This window comes from Hemicordylus capensis, chromosome 2 (genome assembly GCF_027244095.1).
Source record: "Hemicordylus capensis ecotype Gifberg chromosome 2, rHemCap1.1.pri, whole genome shotgun sequence".
Lineage (NCBI taxonomy): Eukaryota > Metazoa > Chordata > Lepidosauria > Squamata > Cordylidae > Hemicordylus > Hemicordylus capensis.
In genome coordinates this window covers 214521418-214541267 of record NC_069658.1, presented here as the reverse complement: position 1 = coordinate 214541267, position 19850 = coordinate 214521418, and the positions used below count along the sequence as shown (strand labels likewise).

At 48.4% G+C, this 19850-nt stretch overlaps 1 protein-coding gene across 6 annotated transcripts in view; it reads right to left on the bottom strand.

Annotated features, from left to right (window-relative positions):
* The window catches only part of LOC128347359 (transducin-like enhancer protein 1), a 58063-nt gene that overhangs the window by 7637 nt on the left and 30576 nt on the right, over positions 1-19850 (bottom strand). For 4 of the 6 annotated variants that reach the window (XM_053301846.1, XM_053301848.1, XM_053301847.1 and 1 more), the window contains 10 exons: positions 18156-18351; positions 16274-16290; positions 13956-14060; positions 12119-12163; positions 10197-10355; positions 8515-8698; positions 7429-7610; positions 7255-7334; positions 1919-2168; positions 887-1134 (listed from right to left, as the gene is read on the bottom strand). In XM_053301846.1, coding sequence (XP_053157821.1) covers positions 887-1134; positions 1919-2168; positions 7255-7334; positions 7429-7610; positions 8515-8698; positions 10197-10355; positions 12119-12163; positions 13956-14060; positions 16274-16290; positions 18156-18351 — 1466 coding nt within the window. Of the gene's footprint in view, positions 1-882; positions 1135-1918; positions 2169-7254; positions 7335-7428; positions 7611-8514; positions 8699-10196; positions 10356-12118; positions 12164-13955; positions 14061-16273; positions 16291-18155; positions 18352-19850 lie in introns of those variants that run through there. The other 2 variants (XM_053301849.1, XM_053301850.1) reach the window with 2 other exon arrangements.

Here is a 19850-nt window from a genome sequence, read left to right as displayed (position 1 = left end):
ACAAGCAATAAATATTGTAATGGTAAATTATAACGGCACATAAATACATTGCGAGGAATGGAAAATTGTAATGTTTACCATTAAGATTGGCTAGCCGGTTCTCTCTTAACTAGCCCCAAAAGCTCAGGTGAACAATACAGTTATGTATTTATTTCTCTATGTAAACTGCTTTGAGAACTTTGGTTGAGGAATGGCATATAAATATCCGTAGTAATAGTTTTCAAATGTTTCTGGAAAGCCCCCAGAGAGGGAGACGTACAAGTCTCACTCGGGAAGGAATGCCAGAATATGGGGGCTACAACAGAAAAGGCCCTGTCCTATGTTTGGTAACCTGGCTCTATCGGCAAGACAAGGGAAGTCGCTTTGCTATAGGTGGTCCTTCAGGTATCTAAGACCCAGACCTTTTAGGGCTTTACGATAAATTCATCAATACCAGCACCAGAGAGAGGAGAGTGATTCAAATGTTAGATTATGACTGGGAGGCTAGAGTTCAAATTCTCATTCAGCCATGCAGCTCAATGGTGGACTTGGAGCCAGTCACTTATTTTTCTAACCTACCTCAGAGGGTTGTTGTGAGGATAAACATAGCCATGTATACTGCTCTGGGCTCCTTGCAGGAAGAGTGGGATATAAATATAAAATACATACATACATCATTTAATACAATGCTTATGTTCTCAGAAACATTGGATTACAATGCTACCCTGGAAGATCAGTAACCAGTTTCCAGACTGGAGAAACACATGCCATTTCTCAGCAATCTAGTCGCTATATTTTGCCCCAGCTGACGTTTGAGTAGTTTTCAAGGGCTGCCCCATAAACCATGCATAACAGTAGACTAGCCAATAAGAATGCAGACATGCCCTTTCTTGGATACGATGCTTACCTAACCAGGGTCTGGTTCTGCAGATCCCACACAACAATGTTGCCGTCACTGCAGCAGGAAAAGCAGACTTTCGCGTCGGGGCTGATGGCCAGGGCGTAGCAGGCCGGGGCGGAAGAGGTCAGCTCTGCCTTGATCCGGGGCGTCGGAGCCGCCAGGTCCCAGATGGACAGGGTGCTGGCCTCCCCGCCAACGATGAGGCTGCGGCTGTCGGGGAGAAGCTTGCAGGATCGGATGTAATTGTCTCGATTCTGGAGTGAGAAGGGAAAGAGAAGTCACATACGGTAAGCCTCTGCCATCAGCAGATGCTCTCAGGAGCCTGTAGGAGACGTAATTATTCCTCAGCAAGCAGCATCTTTTTTTCAGGCTGGCCAATTAGTTATTCCAGCCCCTTGCCCTGATTTTCTAACAGCCAAGTTTCTAGTCCCTTTGGTTGGGGATGAGTTGTTGGTAGCACAGATCCTTTGGCTGGGGCCAAACCGCACATGATCTCGATGATCTATAATCCAACACCCCACTTAAAAAACAGGGAACAGAAAAATAAATCACCATCAGGTACTTTGAATGCAAACGCTTCTAGCTACATGTTTGCCAACAAAGCTCCCCTGTTCCTGCAATGGCCCCGTAGCCTTCCTCTGGTTCCTTCCCCCATTACGACATTTCTGGTTATGGGCTTGCAGAGGATAATTCCACAATGGTGGTGGGGGTGGATAACTTGAAGGCAGCACAGATCCATCCTTCGAACACAGATCAGTCATCGATTCACAGCTCCAAATTCTGCAGGAAACAACGCCCCTTCTTCCAAGCTGAGTTGCCAACTTATTCTCCCTAGCAGGGCTCATCTGCCTATATGGCAAGCAGGAATGCAGCCAGGGAAGATGCATGGCAGCACAGCAATGGACAAAGCTTTGCCTATTGCACTTCTGCAGCTGGCACAGGGGTTAAAAGGCACAGGAGCACAGGCAGAACAGAGAAGTTGGCCATCCTCCCTGCAAAACTCCCCTCTCCCCCTGTCCCCCACCCCACTCCGCTCACCAGGCAATCCAGCTGTGCCACGGGGGTCTTGGTGCCTGGCTGCCCCACGTCCCACACCTTCACACAACCTTTTCCTCCCGTGTAGACATGCTGGGTGGAGTTGCTGATGGTGACAGCGCAGACCACCTCGCCGTGGGTCAGCGTGTGGAGCTGGCGGGCATGTCGTGGGATGCCAGGCCCCATGAGGGCGTCCGGCGGGAACGGGACTGGCTGCATTTGCCCATCGGCGCTGACATGGAAAGAGTACGGCCTGGTGTTGGGCAAAGAAGAGAGGAAAACGCTCAGGAACAGAGAGTGGCCAAAGGCAATATGCAGAGCACTTACAAAGAGCAAGAATAGATGCACATGTTCAATGAGGCCACCCCAAGGATGGGGTGGTTGCCTATTTGTTACTATTTCAGGTTATTACTATATCAACACCCTAGTCTCTTCCAGACGGCTGCTATTTTAAAAAAGATGAAAGCGAGCCAGCAGTGTGACGCTGCTGCTAAAAGGGCGAATGCAATCTCAAGCGGCATGAACAGAGGCACAATGTCCAGATCACGAGAAGTAATTATTCCACTCTATGCTGTGCTGGTCAGATGTCCCTTGGAATACTGTGTACAGTTCCAGGTCCGGCATTTTAAGAAGGATGTTGCTGAACTGAACAGGTCTAGAGGAGGGCAGCAAAGATAGTGAGGTGGTGGTGGTGGTTTGTCTGGAAACAATATGATGAATATTTATATACTGCTTTTCAACAAAAGTCCCCATAGTGGTTTACATAGATATAAATAAATAAAATGGCTCCCTGGCCCCAAAAGGGCTCACAATCGAAAACATAAAGTAGACACCAGTAACAGCCACTGGAAGGAATCTGTGCTGGGGATGGATAGGGCCAGTTGCTCTCCTCCTGCTAAATGAAGAAAATCGCCACTTTTAAAAAGGCGCTTCCTTGCTCAGTTAGCAAGGAAAGTAAACGTCTTATGAGGATTGAGGGGAGTTGAAGGAGCTAGGTATGTTTAAAGGTAAAGTGTGCCGAGTTGGCGTCGACTCCTGGTGCCCACAGAGCCCTGTGGTTGACTTTGGAGAATACAGGAGTGGTTTACCATTGCCTCCTCCCGTGCAGTATGAGATGATGCCTTTCAGCATCTTCCTATATCGCTGCTGCCCGATATAAGCGTTTCCCATAGTCTGGGAAACATACTAGTGGGGATTTGAACCAGCAACCACTGGCTTGCTAATCAAGTCATTTCTCCGCTGGGAAATGACGATTAGGTAGCTGTGGGTATGTTTAGCCTGGAGAAAAGAAGGTGGAGGGAGAGCTGTGATTGCCATCTTCAAGTCTCTACAGGGTTATTGCATATAAGGAGGAATGGATGTGTCCTCTGCTGAGGGCAGGACCAAAACCAATGCATTGGAATCAGGAAGCAGATGTAAGGCTTGGTAACATCCAGATTGGACTACTGTGATGCAGTCTACATGGGGCTGCCCTTGAAGACTGTGCGGAAGCTTCAGCAAGGATGGTTGTGGGCACGAGTCACTTCATGAGTGGTACACTCATGAAGATTCGTTAGGAAGAATCTTCTAACCATAAGGGCCATTGGAAAGAGCTGCCGCTTTTCCTCACAGGTGGCTGTCCAGCCTGTTTAGAAGCCTCCGACACTAAATGAGGCAGGCTATTCTATTGTTAAATTTCAACCCACTGCTCCTAGTCCTCAGGATCAACCGAGAACAAATCTGTGCCTTTCTCTTTGCAACAGCCTTCAGGATAGTTGAAGATGGCCATTGGCGGGGGGGGGGGCATCCCCACCACCAATACGCTGCTGTGCTCAGAACTGTAGTGATGTATACACAGGGACTTAAGAGTTGACTCAGGGATGTAGCTATAATTGAATGGAAGGGTTCAAAGAACACGGGCCGCCAGCTCCAGAGGGCCCTCCAGCTACATCCCTCCCTATTCTCTTCATTATCTCCCTCAGTCCGGGGGGGGGGGTTTGCGCCAGAAAGAGGGGTGAACACGGGCCCCCTCTCCCCTAGCTACACCCCTGACTATTAAGCATTCACGAGTTGACACTGACTCGGGCACACTTTACCTTTATTAAGCATTCAGCCGTGTCTGTCTGTCTGTCTGTCTGTCTGTCTGTCACACACACACACACTACCCACCCCTTGAGGGTTTTTGGTTTCCCTTTCCATGTTTCCAGGATATTTGCTGATCCTAGCACTGGGTTTTCCCCGTGCAGTTTTTAACTTCACTCTCATTTTGGCTGATGGTGAAACTGCAGTCACTTCATAAGCTCCCCTTTCTCTGCCCTTACATAGTATACAGGACGAACACCTTCATTCAGCCCCTCATTAAGATTCATATCCCGCTCTTCCTCCAAGGAGCTCAGAGCGGTGTACATGCTTATTTTTAATCTCACAACCACCCTGTGAGGTAGGTTAGGCTGAGAGAGACATGACTGGCCCAGGGTCACCCAGCGAGTTTCATGGTTGAATGGGTATTCGAACTCGGGTCCTCCCGGTCCTAGTCCAACACTCTAACCACTACGCTATGCTGGGGTCTACAAACTGAAGCCAAATGTGTCCCCACCAGGGTGTAGCTAGTGGAGAGGAGGCCTATTTCTGCCCCTCTCCCTAGCAACCCCTCGGAGTCAGGGAGATAATGAAGAAAATAGGGAGGGGTGGAGCTGGGGCCCCCGGGTTCTTTGAACCCATCCGCTCAATTCTAGCAACACCCTTGGTCCCCACCCTCACAGCAAACACTTCCCTCCAAGTCCCTAAATTTCTGTGGTAGCTTTTGCAATTGAGGTATGGACTCATTCCAAGTTTCCTTGTTCATTATCTAAATGCAAATCCTATAAAAGTGTCCCTGTTCCTTCCGTGGCAGCTTTACAGCTTTGTCCCAAAGTCAGGTCTGCATCCGCCACTTACTGCTCCCGGATTTTCACATCACCCAAATGCACAAACAAATCTGTCCCTCAACATCTCTTCTAGAACATGAGTGACTTCTGTCACTCATGCTTTGGTAACATCCAGATTGGACTACTGTGATGCAGTCTACCTGGAGCTGCCCTTGAAGACGGTGCAGAAGCTTCAGCAAGGATGGTTGTGGGCGCGAGTCACTTCCTGAGTGGCACACCCATCCTGCAGCAGCTTGACTGGTTACCAGTCCACTTCTGGGCTAGATTCAAGGTGCTGGTCTTGATCTTTAAAGCTCTACACAGCTTAGAGTTGGGATACCTGTCGGACTGCATTTGCCCACAGGAATCTGCCTGGGCCCTCTGCTCATCATTTCAAGCCCTGCTCATGGCCCCATACCAACCACAGAGATCTGGTTGGAGGGGACACGGTCTTTTCAGTTGTAGCCCCTCAGCTTTGGAACACCCTCCCAGAAGAGCTTTGCCATGCTTCCTCCCCTCAGGGCTTTTTTAAAAACACAATTTAAGAAACATCTTTTAAAAGAGGCCTTTTAATGTTTTATCTGCCGCCAGGGGCGTAGCAAGGTTGGAGTGGGCCCAGAGACAAGATTTTAAAATGGGGGCCCCCCTCACTGAAGCTCAGCTCATGAAGTAGTAATCTTAAATGAGGCTGAATAGTGGTAACAAAAAGCATAGTAAAATTGTGTGTGTGTGTGTGTGTACACATACACACACACACACACACACACACACCCCTATGTGCCACAATAGAACATCATCCTAAATTATTTCTTAAAAGGTTTTGTCAATTGTGGACGATGCAAGTCATTTAATGGTACTAGAGAAAGACATGCTGTTCTGGTAGCTCCAGGTCTTAACAGTCACAGCAGTTTTGGAGGATGAATACAACTGAAGGAAGCCCAGGCGGGTGCATGGCTGGGGGAGTCAGTCATGTGACCTGCCCCCAGACAACTGTCTCCCCTTGCCCTATTATAGTTACGCCCCTGTCTGCCGCTTATATCTGCTAGGTTCTTTAGTTTTTATAGTTCTCAATTTTTAGCTTTTTATCAATAACTTTTAATATGAAACTTTTAAAATTTTTGCAATTTTAAATGTGGTTTTAGCCTGGTCTTTTGACTTGTTTAACTTTATTAATCTTTGATTTTACATTGTATCTGTTTTATTGATATTGTGAGCCACCTCGAGCAGTAGTGTACTGGAGCAGCGGGGTACAAATACTTTAAACAAACAAACATTCCCCAAAGAAGGCGACACAGACAGCTTTTTGAGTTCAGATCAAAAAGTTGAGTTGAGCCACATTCAGATATAGATTCATCTCCCCTTCCCCCAACCTGCCTTCTTCTGTTAACGAGATTTGAAACGTACCAGAATTATACTTGGCTTGGGTGTGGCAACTTTTATCCCCTGGCTGTTGTGGTTGCAGCAACCGTCTTAACAGGGAGTAAGTAAGTTTTACTCACACACACACACAAACGGAGAAAGATTGTTTTGCTGTTTATCCTCATCTGTGAACTCATTAAGCCAAGAAGCAGAGGCCTGGTCTCTCTGCATAATGTGGCCAGTTCCCCCTTCCATAATCAAATTCTTCAGTTTCGACATAAGATGACATTGATTTAAAAGAAGAGCCTTTCAGTGCCACTGTTTAATTCTTGCCCTTAAAATAAATGCAGCCTATTCACTTTTTTGAAGGTCCCCAAAAGGTAGGTTGTTTATCAGAGGCACAGCACACAGACGGAACAGGAAGGAAGAAAGGAAGGAATAGATCTAGATCGAAATCAGTCTAAAGGGTGGCATCCTTGGCTCAATTCCCAAACGCTGAATGCTTAATATTTAACCCTCTAAGTCCTGTTCATACATTACTGCAAGAACCAATGGAAGTTTCCACGCATTCTTCGAAGGCAGGCCCACAGGGGAAGATTGCGGTAATCTAATCCAGACCTAACAGGAGCACAGACAACGACGGCCAGCTCCGATTTTTAGGAAGGGATGTGGCTGGCACAGCACCAGCCAAAGCTACCGAGAAGCAGATTCTGGTCGTTAACTCAGTTTGCATTCAGTAGCTCGGGCAAGAAGACTCCACGCCCAAAGAAGCATAGAGTTTTGGAGTCGGGAGGGACCTTGGCGGGTCTTCTAATCCAACCCCCCTGCTCAGGGTCACATCCCAGATGGATGGCTGCCCAGCCTCTGCTTGAAAACCTCCAGCAAAGGAGAGCCCACCATTGCATGAGGCAGGCTGTTCCGCTGTCCAACAGCTCTCATCACCAGGAAATTCCTTCCCAATGTCTAGCCTGAATCAGCTTCCTTGGGGATTTCAACCTCTTGGGACTGCCCTCCCTCCCTCCCACGATGTGCCCACACACCTCTTGCCTGGAACCCCCCCCCCCCCCCCACACACACACTCCTGGCCACACTTACGGTTTCCCTGAAGACGTGCCAGCTTGGATTCCCGTCGAGAGAGCCGGCACCCGCAGGTGTGAGTGGGGGTCGTAGGCCACCTACCCAAAACAGGAGGAGAAATCCCTCTGGATTAAATATCCACGGGAGCACGGTGCCCTCTCCTCCACAGGCTGCTCCCGCAGAGATGCTCACCAGAGGGGAGCGCCCATAGGTAGCAGCCCCCACAACCGCTGCCCCATTGAGCTGGGGGGTCACCAGGTGCAATCCGGCATAGGCTCCACTGCTCGCCATCTCGCCGTTGACAGACACGTGACCCACGTTGAAAGCCGCCGGATAGGAGCTCTGGACCGTGAGTGGGTTTCTCAGACCCAGGGCTGAAAAGGGAGAGAGAATTGGGGACGGGGTGGGTGGGGGAGGGCATGTCTGTCAGAAGAAAATCACTGGGGGCCAAAATAATATGACCCCTATTAATGCGATCAGCTCCACACTAGCTTAACGTGCATTGTCCATGGACCCCCCCACTTTGCTCCCCTGCAACACACCCCATTCTCGCTATTTCTCCTCCTCAACACCCACTTTCTTAGCAGAAGCTTTGGGACCAGAATCAATCATGCGAAGCTTTTCATCCCTGCGATGACCACAGAAGTTACTGAGCAGGGCCCTGCATTCACTCTGTGTTTGAGGTCCAAAAACCAGAATCTCCAAACGAGGCAGGATTCTGTGCCGAGAAAAGTACAGTTCTCCGCATTGCCCGTGTGAAACACATCAGCATATGTTTTGCACAATTTATCGGGCTGGCGAGGAGGAAAGGCAAGGAGATACCAAGAGAATTGATGTGTCTCTCCCAGTCAAGGGTGGAAAACAACCACCTAGTTCAGGCCCTGCTTAAAATATCTGATTAGAACAGGCCACCCATATATCTGTTTTCAAGTTTCTAGCCCTCATGGTCAATAGAAGGAAACTGATGGGAAAGTTTCCTGCAGTTCCCAGATGAGTCACGCTTATAAAAGTTCTGCACTTCAGCAGCTCTGTAGGAGTTGGCTCTGTGAGCTGTGAGCTCACAAGTTTGGAACGCCCTCGCACAGAGAAAGCTAGGGTGTCAGGGAGGAGGTTACAAGGAACCCTTCTTCTCAATAGTCACTCTTCAAGTGCGAGTAGTGCGGTTAGTCTAACGGGGTACAGTCCATGAAGAGTTGGGTGCTTCATCACACCCGTTGATTTTTGCTGGTTACATATCAGTTTATCTAGGAAAGGGTCCACACTTTCCCACCAACCCACCGTCTAACAGGTGTGTGTCGCACATCCCGTCTGGGCTTCCCCCATTACCAAGAGACTCCACCGCCTGCTTTGTGACCCCTGGCCGAAGCTGTGGGGTGCTGCTGATGGAAGACCCCGGTGCAGTCCCTTCTCCTTGGGAGGTCGGAGTGCTGGACTTCAAGCCAGGGGTGCCTGCCTTCTCCACCTGCTTAGATTTTAGAAAGAGTCAGTTTGCATTGACATCCTGCCTGTCCAAATTATTTATTTATTTATTTATTTACACAGTCAGACAGGTGTTATTGACTGGTTTGTTTTATCCAGACATCGAGTCCTTCCCAAGATGATGATGATGATTATTACATTTATATCCTGCTCTTCCTCCAAGGAGCCCAGAGTGGTGTACTACATACTTGAGTTTGTCTTTCACAACAACCCTGTGAAGTAGGTTAGGCTGAGAGATGTGTGACTGGCCCAGAGTCACCCAGCTAGTTTCATGGCTGAATGGGGATTTGAACTCGGGTCTCCCCGGTCCTAGTCCAGCACTCTAACCATTACACCACGCTGGCTCTTCAAATGGATTGAAGGCAGGAGACGCTGCTCACCAGCCTGCTTTTCTTCCACCAATTGACGCAACCAAATCGATCGATGAAAGGCAGTGGTCACCAACCTGGGTTCCCTTCAGAGGTTGCTGAACTACAACTCCCATCACCCCCAGCCACAATAAATTGTAGCTGGGAATGATGGGAGTTGTAGTTCTGCAACCTCTGGAGGGAACCCAGGTGGGGAACCACTGGATTAAAGGCTGTGCACAACTTTGGCCCTCCAGCTGCTCTCCGACTACAGTTCCCATAATCCCCCACTGCTGGCCACAGTGGCAGGGGCTGATGGGAGTTGTAGTCCAACCAACGCAGGAGGGCCACAGTTGGGCTGCCTGGATTAAAGGTGGCAGCCCTCACAAGCCCCACGGAGAGGGCACATCATGATGGACGACAGAAGCCCTCCTCCTCCACAGGAATGTTCAAATTTATGTTCTTTAAAGGCTGACACCCGTTCAGCCGCCCTGCCCACAGGCCTCTGGCTGCCTTTCCAGCCCGCAGCCTCCACAATTGGTGTCAGGAGAGGAACACACAGCAAACCAAACCACCTCTTTCCCCATGAAAGCAATCCAAGGGATTCCTCTCCCCAGCTCTGCCACTAAGCCCTGACACATCTCCTCTCCCTCCCTCTTTCTGGGCTTCGGTCCACAGGTGAGCCACAATGGTAGCCTTAGTTGTCTGGCCTAAAGCATAATCCCCTCAGGGGATTTGTGGTGACCGCCTGTAAACATTCCGTGGCTGCCTGTTTCATTCATCCGGCTTTTGGAGCATCCAGCTCAGCCAATAGGAGCCCATTCCATTCTCCCAGCATTCTCAGAATGTTCAGCTCAGCCAATAGGAGCCCATTCCATTCTCCTGGCTCTTTGAACACCCAGCTCAGCTGCTAGGAGCCAGGGGCTTCGTGTCCGACACTGGATGATTTGCATGTCTGAACATGACAGATACAACCTTATGGACAGAATGTTAAACCCGAACATCAGAATTGTGGTGTGCTAAGTGAGAACAGACTCGCCCTGCCTCCCACCTCCCCGCACCCACTAAAAGCTGTTTCAGATGCTTAACATATTCATGCTCCCCACCCCACATCCAAACAATGCCATTATGGACCGTGGTGAGGTCTTTGGTGGTCCGAGGTGGAGAAGCACTACTAGAAGAAGCCATGGAAGTGGGACTGAGTTGGACGGTTTCCTTCCTCTGCAGAGAGACTTTCTCGATCCCGTTCTCCCGGGAAGAAAAGGAGTGGACACTGTGCGGGGAAGAAGGGTCCTGGGAGGGGAAAAAGCAAGACAAGTCCAGGCTCAGAGTTGGCACTGATACTAAAGAACAAAAACATAGAGTGCTGCCTCCTACTGAGTCTGACCCTTGGTCCATCTTGCTCCCTATTGTCTACTCTGACCGGCAGCATTTCTCCATGGCTTCAGGCAGGAGTCTTTCCCAGCCCTACCTGAAGATGTTGCCAGGGGTTTAACCTGGGTCCTTCTGCTTGTCAAGCAGACGCTCTGCCACTCACCTGTGGAGTCTCCCCTAAATGAATGAAGCCACCTTCTACCAAGCATGCAAGCAAAATATCAGGTGGTGCATGAGTGGGCTGTGCGTGTTCATGTGTGTTATCTACACACATGAACTACACTACATTGTGGCTGAGGATTCATTCGATTTCTATGCCGCCCTTCCAAAAATGGCTCAGGGCGGTTTACACAGATAAATAATAAATAAATAAGACGGATCCCTGTCCCCAAAGGGCTCACAATCTAAAAAGAAACATAAGGAAGACCCCAGCAACAGCTACTGGAGGGATGCCGTGCTGGGGGTGGATAGGGCCAGTTACTCTCCCCCTGCTCAATAAAGAGAATCACATTAAAAGGTGCCTCTTTGCCCAGTTAGCAGGGGTTTGTTGTAAGCCGCCCAGAGAACAATTTGTTATGGGGCAGCTAATAAATAAAGATGATGATGATGATTGATGATGATGATGATGATGATTATATATTTCTCTATTTATTTATTTATTTATTTGATTTATATACCACCCTTCCAAAAAAGAAAAAAGGGCGGCAGAAAAAAGAAAAGGGCAGGGGAGAACTAGAGGGCCTGATGCTCTGCCCATTAACAGGAATGGGGCTTGAACTTCTGTTTAGTATATTCCAAGGCAAATTATTTATTATTATTATTATTATTAATAATAATAATAATAATAATAATAATAGTAATAATAATAATGGGACTTCCAACTACAGACAAACATCTGCCACACAATACACCAGATATAACTGTAGTCGAGAAGAAAGAAAAACAAGTTAAAATAATCGACATAGCAATACCAGGGGATAGCAGAATAGAAGAAAAAGAAATAGAAAAAAACACAAAATACAAAGATCTACAAACTGAAATTGAAATTCTGTGGCAGAAAAAGACCCAAAGTAATCCCAGTGGTAATTGGCGCCCTGGGTGCAGTTCCAAAAGACCTTGAAGAGCACCTCAACACCATAGGGGTCACAGAAATCACCATCAACCAATTACAGAAAGCAGCTTTACTGGGAACAGCCTATATTCTGCGACGATATCTATAACAATTGACAATAAAATTCAGCCATCCTAGGTCCTTGGGAAGGACTCGATGTCTGGATAAAACAAACCAGTCAATAACACCTGTCTGACTGTGTAAACAAGAAATAATAATAATAATTTGATTTCTCTACCGCCCTTCCAAAAATGGCTCAGGGCAGTTTACACAGAGAAATAATAACTAAATAAGCTGGATCCCTGTCCCCAAAGGGCTCACAATCTCAAAAGAAACACAAGATAAACACCAGCAACAGTCACTGGAGGGATGCTGTGCTGGGGTTGGATGGGGCCAGCTACTCTCCCACGGCTAAATAAAGAGAATCACCACATTAAAAGGTGCCTCTTTGCCAAGTTAGCAGGGGTTATGGGACTTGAAGTCCAACATCTGAGGACCCAAGTTGGAGAACCCCTGTGTAACTTGCTCCCTGCGTGTGCTCAAGGCAGACACTCCACACACATACACGCACCTCATCCACCACAAGGTTGTCTTCACTCTTGTCTCCATCGCTTCCCTGGAAGAGATAAGAACAGGGCAGTGAGAAGGCCGCAGCGTGAAAATTATTTCACTCAGCCCAGAAACCCTGGCTCTTCATCTCAGGACGCCTGGCCTCCTCCCTGTGTCTGTTTCACACTCCGATGCGCCATTTCTTCAAGATACTTCTGCCGCCTGACGTGCTACAGTCCTGAAAAAGCCCTACCACCTGATTCTGGCAAAGATATCAACTGGTTTCATCTCTGAATGCAACTGGTGTCAGGATGCGTGCAACAGATTCCAGCTCGGATGTTAAGAAATTTAGGCGTGTTCACATGACTGCTGGCAGGGAGCAAAGCTGGTCTTTATATTTTATTTTATTTTAATTGTTAAATTTATACCCCACCTTTCATTAAGAAAATCCCGAGGCAGTTCACAATAAAATTTAAAAACAAGGTTATAAAAAAGACACATTAAAATATTGAGCTAAAAATATAAAAAATCTGATTTTAAAAAATTAAATTAAAATACTATCAAAAAACCTAAATTAAAGCATTAAAAATTAGATTAAAACACTAGCATATGGTCTTGTGGCAGCAAGCATGGATTTTCCTGTCTGCTAAGCAGGGCCCACCCTGGTTTGCATTTGAATGAGATACTACCTGTGAGCACTGGAAAATATTCCCCTGGGTGGGGGTGGGGTGTCGCCTATTAAGATCATTGGGTATATCTGGCTGTGGTTGCCACCAGCTCGGTTGGTGATGACTCAAAATCGGGCCTTTCCTAGGGTTGCCCAGAGACTTTGGAACATGCTTCCTAACAAAATTAGAACTTCCCCTTCTCTGGATGTTTTAAGGAAAAATCTGAACACATACCTGCTTAATCAGGCTTTCAATTTACAGTTTTAAAGCTTACAATCTTAGAATTCTATTAAATTGTTTTAATTGTATTAATGTTTTAATTGCTGTAGATTGTGAACCGCCCAGAGATTTGCATATGGGACAGTACAGAAATCTGCTGAACAAATAAATACCTAAAATAAGAACCCTCAGTAGGAACAGCACTTGGTATGGAAAGTTAGCTTCAAATCCTGGTTACACATCTTGGTTTGCGTTGATGAGTGAACCTCAGGACCCTGCCTTGGTGTGGGTTCAGACAGTCACAGACAAGTTGGTTACCAACTCCGCAGGTAGGCTCTGTGCCTGTGTGAACCGGCATCCAGTCAGCAAATGGAGCTTATTTTGGGGAGTCTATGATCTAAACTATGAACTGTGATCTAAACCAGGGCGGCTCAGTTTCAGCCCTCCTGCAAATGTTGGCCTACAACTCCCATAATCCCTGGCTATTGGCCACTAAGGCTGGGGATTGTGGGAGCTGTAGTCCAAAAACAGCTGGGGGGGCCAAAGTTGAGCAGACCTGATCTAAACCCAAGGTTTAAAGTTGGTCAGTTTTCCCCAGCTATGGTCTGACCTGCAATCTTGGTTTGTTTGCATGACTTCACCCTTTCAGGGTTCTCGTCTAGGGAGAGGCAGGCCTGGATTGTGGGCAAGGCGAAGGCAGGACTCAGACAAACAACAATATGGGGGGAAAGACCATGACCTGGTGATGCTGACTCAGAGTTTGTTAGATGAACCTTAACTGAAGGTTCCACAGGATGTCTGAGCCAGACAAACACACTGTGCATGCTCAGAGGCACTCTTCTTCACTATTGTTTTGCTTATTCAAAAGCTGTGTGTCCCACAGACCTCCCCCCACCCATTCCAAAATACCCCAAGCAGGGTACACCCATTCCCCCCATTCCAAAATACCCCAAGCAGGCTGGAACAGCATACATAGTCTGTGCCGTATTCCTTTTCCTCTGTTTTCCTCTTTTTGCTGCTGCTCAGGTACTCCGAAATGGCCCTCATCCTTTCTCCGTTTGACAGCGCTAAGGAACTCTTAAGACGGAGAAAAAAATAAAAATCAGAGAGAGATTGAGAGAGAGAGAGAGCGTCCCCCTCAAGGGGGAAACAGATTAGCAACCACATACGACTTCACAGAAACCTCCAAATCCACACTGAAGACAATGTGATATAGTGATTAGCATGCTGGATTAGTACTGGAAAGACCTGGGTTCAAATCCTCCCTGATCCATGAAGCCCGCAGGGTGACCTTGGGCCAGGCGTACGTGCGCGCACACACACACACTCCCTCTGAGCCTACCCTATCCCACAGGGTTGCTGTTAGGATTGTTACTACACATGCCTGCTGCAGTGGCTTTATAGCCAGACCTGGCCTGCGCACGATACAAAGAGGAGACCCTAAGCTTTTAATGCAAAATATATATACTTATTAACTAACAATCAAGATATACATTCTAATTTGGGGGATCCGTGCAATAGGCACCTAATGGGGCATTTCCCTAACTCTCAGATTTTTGTATCAGTCCCCTAACTGCATTCATTCATTACAGGGGGGGGAAATACCCCAGAAGTTTTGAAAATTGGCACAGATGTTGAGCACACTGTTGTAAGCAACATACTCAAAAAAGTCCCGATCGTGACGCTGGAGCGTGGGATGGGGCAGGGCGCTTTTGGTGGAAGCTGCAGGGAGGGGGCAAGGAGTGGAGATTTCCCCTTTCCCCGGGCTGCCCCCTCCCTCCTCCCAACTGACTGCAGGGTAGGGATGTGCACGGAACTGCTTCAAAGGCCCTTTGGGCCTCCGCACCGGTTTGAAAGGAAGCCGGTTCCACAGGTTCGATGGTGCCGGGGGTGCTGCTTTAAGAGTGGTTGTATCTGGACAACGAGGGCGATGGGGCGGCAGGGAGGTACTCTTCTGCCCCGATTAACTTTGGAATAAAGGAGCGATAGAGGGGGAAGAGCAGAGGGAGGGGTAAGTGCACCCACCCACCCCTGGCACCATGCCCCAATCCACCCACCCTCCCTCCCTGGGTAAAAGGTAAAGAGTTTGTTAAGGGGAACTCTCCCCTCCTCAATTCCCACCCCACAGCCTGCTGTCATTTTTTATTTTATTTTTTTGCAAGAAGCCTTGGGGTCTATGGGAGGCCAAAAGGCTAACCCGACCCTCTGTGTGTGGGTGTGTTTGTGCCCAGAGGAATCCTTGTCCCACTGACAGCCAGTCCTCAGCCTCATAAAGACCCACTGTCCGACATGGGGTGGGGAGCAGGCCCTGTGGCAGCAAGCATGAACTGCCCCCTTTGCTAAGCAGGGTCTGCCCTAGTTTGCCTTTGGATGGGTGACTCCACGTGAGCATTGTCTGCTGTAAGCTATACGCCTTAGGCCATGGGGCCATCTGCTTTAGAGGCAGAAGGTCCCAGGTGCACTCCCTGGCAGCTCCCGGCTGGTCTGGGAAATGCCCCTGGCCTGAAGCCGCCCTGGGGAAGCCACCTCCAGTCAGCGAACTGAGCTAGACGGACCAAGGGTCTCTCTCGGCACAAGGCAGCTGCCGATGTTCCTACGCTACAAGGTTCATACAGGACAGAGCGACCAGTGTCACGGCTGAGAAGATTCGAACCCAGGACTTCTGAGGTATGAGACTCTATCCACAACGCTTGAGCAGTGGATTCACTCAGCCCACCTGCTCTCCTGCCGCCTCCACCCACCGGGGACCCTGTGCCCTCCTCCTCCTCCTCCTGGGGCGTACCTAAGACAAGGGGTGGTGGTGGGGATGTTTTGTGTGAGCACTGCAAGATATTCCCCTCAAGGGATGGAGCCGCTCTAGGAAGAGCAGAAGGTTCCAAGTTCCCTCCCTGGCGGCATCTCCAAGATAGGCCTGAGAGAGACTCCTGCCTGCAATCTTGGAGAAGCCGCTGCCGGTCTGTGAAGACAATACTGAGCCAGATGGACCAAGGGTCTGACTCAGTATATGGCAGCTTCCTATGTTGCTAAACAGAAGGACTCCTCTGGCTGTGGCTCAGCAAAGTGAGAGACACTCCTCTCTCTCCCTGCCCCATCAAAACACACACACACACTTTTAAATGAAGAGTCAAGATATTCACCCAGTTAGCCCTTGGTTTCTGTCCAAAAGGGGGGGAAATGTTTTTGGTTTTGTTTTTAAATTTAAAAACCTAAACAATTGGTTGTGGGGGGGGGGGGGAGAGGAGAGAGAGAAAATATCAAGCAATGGAGGGGGAAAGAGTGGGGAGACTTACGGGACCTGGGTCTCTCTCTGTCGCCATAGCAACACAGATCAGCAACAGGGCAAGGATGGAGAAGCAAGAGAGAGAGAAAAAAGAGGAGATTTTAATATTGGGGGTGGGGTGAAATCCCATGCAATTTCTCCCTCCCTGCAACCCGCACCCACACACGCCTTTTCCATTTGTTTGAAATCTGCAAGCGAGATATGGAGCGGAAGGGGTCATCCGTGCTCTCATACTTCTAAATGGATAATCATGGGGTTGTGGGGGGCCCTTGAGCGGGCAGGGTGTTGTGGAGGGGAGAAGACACAATTGAATGAGGAAATATTTCCACCTCCACCGCCTGCCTCCTGTTCCACAGCACAATGGTGCATAGCAATGCATTAAGGCTTGCGTGCATCACCTAGGGTGAGCGATGGTCCCCACCAGGCGATTAGGCAAAGAGAGACACAGCGTTTGACAAAAACTGCTGTGTCTCTTGGTGGCAACAGCAATGTCCCTCCAGGAGAAACCGCAGCTGGGCGATTCCTTTCTTGTCTGGTTTGGTACTCTCAATTAACACTGACTTGCATGAACCAATACAGCACTTCCTGACACCTGTGCAAATGTATCTGCAGACGTGCGACACGCCCACGCATGCCTCGTCTCCATAGGCAGTCACCGTTTTTTGCAAAAATGCTTCCGGACCTTTAATACACTGGATGTTTGTGTGTATAAATATATATGTTTCACACACACACAAGCCAAATATTGGCTTGGTCAAACTCTATCAATGTACCATATTTGCATCCGATGCAAAATATTTATTGGTGCCAGATGCAAATATTTAAGGTAGACCCGCGGGGAAATCAGCAGTCTTCTTTTTTAAGTTAAAGGATTGCTTTTCACTCCTTAGCAAAAGGACACAAATCAGTTAATGTGTGCAGTAAATTCATCTTGCACCGGCATGGCCCTCCCTAATCAGGCACAGAAGCATATAAGAAGTTCTCTTATATTTTGCAGGGAGAGAGAAATGGTCTCCGTTCCATCCCAGCAGAGTGTCTTTTGCAGTGGCTGTGCCCTCTTTGGTTATAGATTTTTAGCCTCTTTGGGGCAGGGAACCCTAATTTTATTTCTTTGTTGTAAACCGCTTTGAAAACTTCTTGCTGAAATGTGGTACATGCACATGTTCTTAATCCATCATCATCATTAATTTTCCACCCAGGGCTGGTTCCTGGGAGAAATACTGAATTACAGTTTTCGGTATATTGCATCATTCCACCCCGTGAAGGGCAGTTTAGAGAACATATTTAAAAATAAATCCAGACAGAATTAGAAGTTATACGTTAACATATTCCAAATCAAAAGGCTAGAAGGACAATCACAATATTACAAACAAATAGAAAAATAGCTCCTGAACCACACCAAGTTTCAGGAACCTCAGTTCTCCTCCTGAAGTTCTGGCGGGACCCACACTTTTTGGAGAGCTACTTCTTACACAGGTGCCTGTAGGTTGAGATCAGTGACACTTGCCTGTTATAGTTTAAACAGAGCCTCCAAGAACAGAGGCAGTTATCTTTAAATTCCAGGTGTTGGGCACAAAACAACACATAAGAACCTAAGAATGTCCCTGCTGGATCAGGCCCAGCATCCCGTTTCCCACAGTGGCCCACCAGATGCCTCTGAGCCAACAAGCACAGGATGCTACCCAAGACGGACCTTTGGTCTAGTCCCGCAGGCTGTTTGTTGGATGAGCTAAGTGGAACCCCCAGGGACAGAGGCAGTCTATCTTTGAATATCAAGTGCAATGAGAGAGGGATAGTGCCTCCCTGCCCAGCTTTTTAGTTTCCTGGAGGAAACTGTGGAACACTTGATCCTTGGCCTGACCCCAGAAAGACAGTCCTTAGGTCATCAGTACCTCTGTGCTCGGAGTCGTGAAGCCCTCGGTCGTCCTTTGTGATAAGCTGAGCCTGGGCGCCCAGCGCTCCAGAGAGCGCCAGGAGCCCAGATGCACCGCCAAAGGTGGCTAGACTTGCAGACTGCATGCCGGAAGGGTGTGGCGTCAGCGGGATGGGTGGTGCATGGTGCGAGAGGTGCTGAGCTTGGAACTGGTGCTGGCGAGAAGAAAGAGTAAAAGACACTGAGAAAGAAATGCAAGTGGATCTAAGATAAACATCGCAGGCCCTGATAGGTTTGTGTGTATTTTTATTTGCCAGTCCTCGGGTTGCCATATTCTGGCTTTCTACATCTGGGTGCCTAATTTGCATATTATGTAAATTGGCTTGAAAATAATTTTCTAAGCAGAATAGCGGCTGCACATTTTGCTCCATAACTCCACTTTTACAAGGGCTAGAGTTTGGCTTTTTTTAAAAAAGAAAGAAAGCTGAAATCCAGGCAAATCTGGGTGGGATAAGCAACCTGGGTGAGATGCTACAAATCCGGGTGAAACCTAGAATTCCATGAGCATTGTTTCAAGATGGCGGCCACTCAAAGTTCAGGCTCCGTTTGTAACCTGTGTGCTGACAGACGGATCCAAACCAAATTCACAACACATGAGAAGGGAACCTAGCATAACCCCATGGTGGGTTTTTTGGTTTTATTTTTTAGTGATCAGCCATCTTATGAACCATCTTCATGTGCTGGCAGTCGGAGACCAACCAAATACACAAAACATGGGAGGGATTCCTAGGTAAGCGTCACCATGTTAAAATAAGGGGAAAGTGAGCTGGTCTGGGGGTAGCAGTCATGAATTGCCCCCTTTGCTAAGCAGGGTCCACCCTAGCTTGCATTTGAATGGGAGACATGTTGTGAGCACTGCAAGGATATTCCCCCTTAGGGGATGGGGCCTCTCTGGGAAGAGCAGAAGGTTCCAAGTTCCCTCCCTGGCAGCATCTCCAAGGTAGGGCTGAGAGAGATCCCTGCCTGCAACCTTGGAGAAGCCGCTGCCATTCTGGGTGGACTGTACTGAGCCTTGGAATAAGGCTTGGGGATAAAAGACTTGGAATAAGGCAGCTTCCAAGATTTCCAAGGCAGCTTCCAAGGCTTCCAAGACTTCCCAGACTTGGAATAAGGCAGCTTCCTATGAGGTCTGTATGTTCTACAGTTGCAGGATCTGAATCCCGGATCTGGATCCCAGATCTGACAGTAACACCCCACCCCCACCCCCTTAATCTGGCTACACTCCTACTGGAGTGTTTGGCATGGCTGACATGTGTCTATGAGGAAACAGTCCAGGAATCAGCAGTGTTTTAGCTCTGGAGTTTGGAATAGCCTAGGAAGCCCTAAAGAGGGAGAAGCACTACAAATGCCTTTTACTCCCAGGAAGGTCCAAGACAGACTCTCTGACCCACTAAAACCAGGGTGACCACACAGTTCACCCCCAACAGCTGGTTCATTCCCAACAGTCCCTCAAATACGGTCTCCATTGATCAGACCCCTCCAGAGTCTGCAACGTTCCTGGCATCTCTGCATTTGAATATCTATACAGCCCAGTTTCCTCTTGGATCCATTCTATTGCCTCAGGGAGACTGGCTCTTTTGTCCATCTCCCCCTCCTGTATGGGTCCCCACCACCCCAGGAAGCATTTTTTGCCCATACCATACCTGGCCCTCTC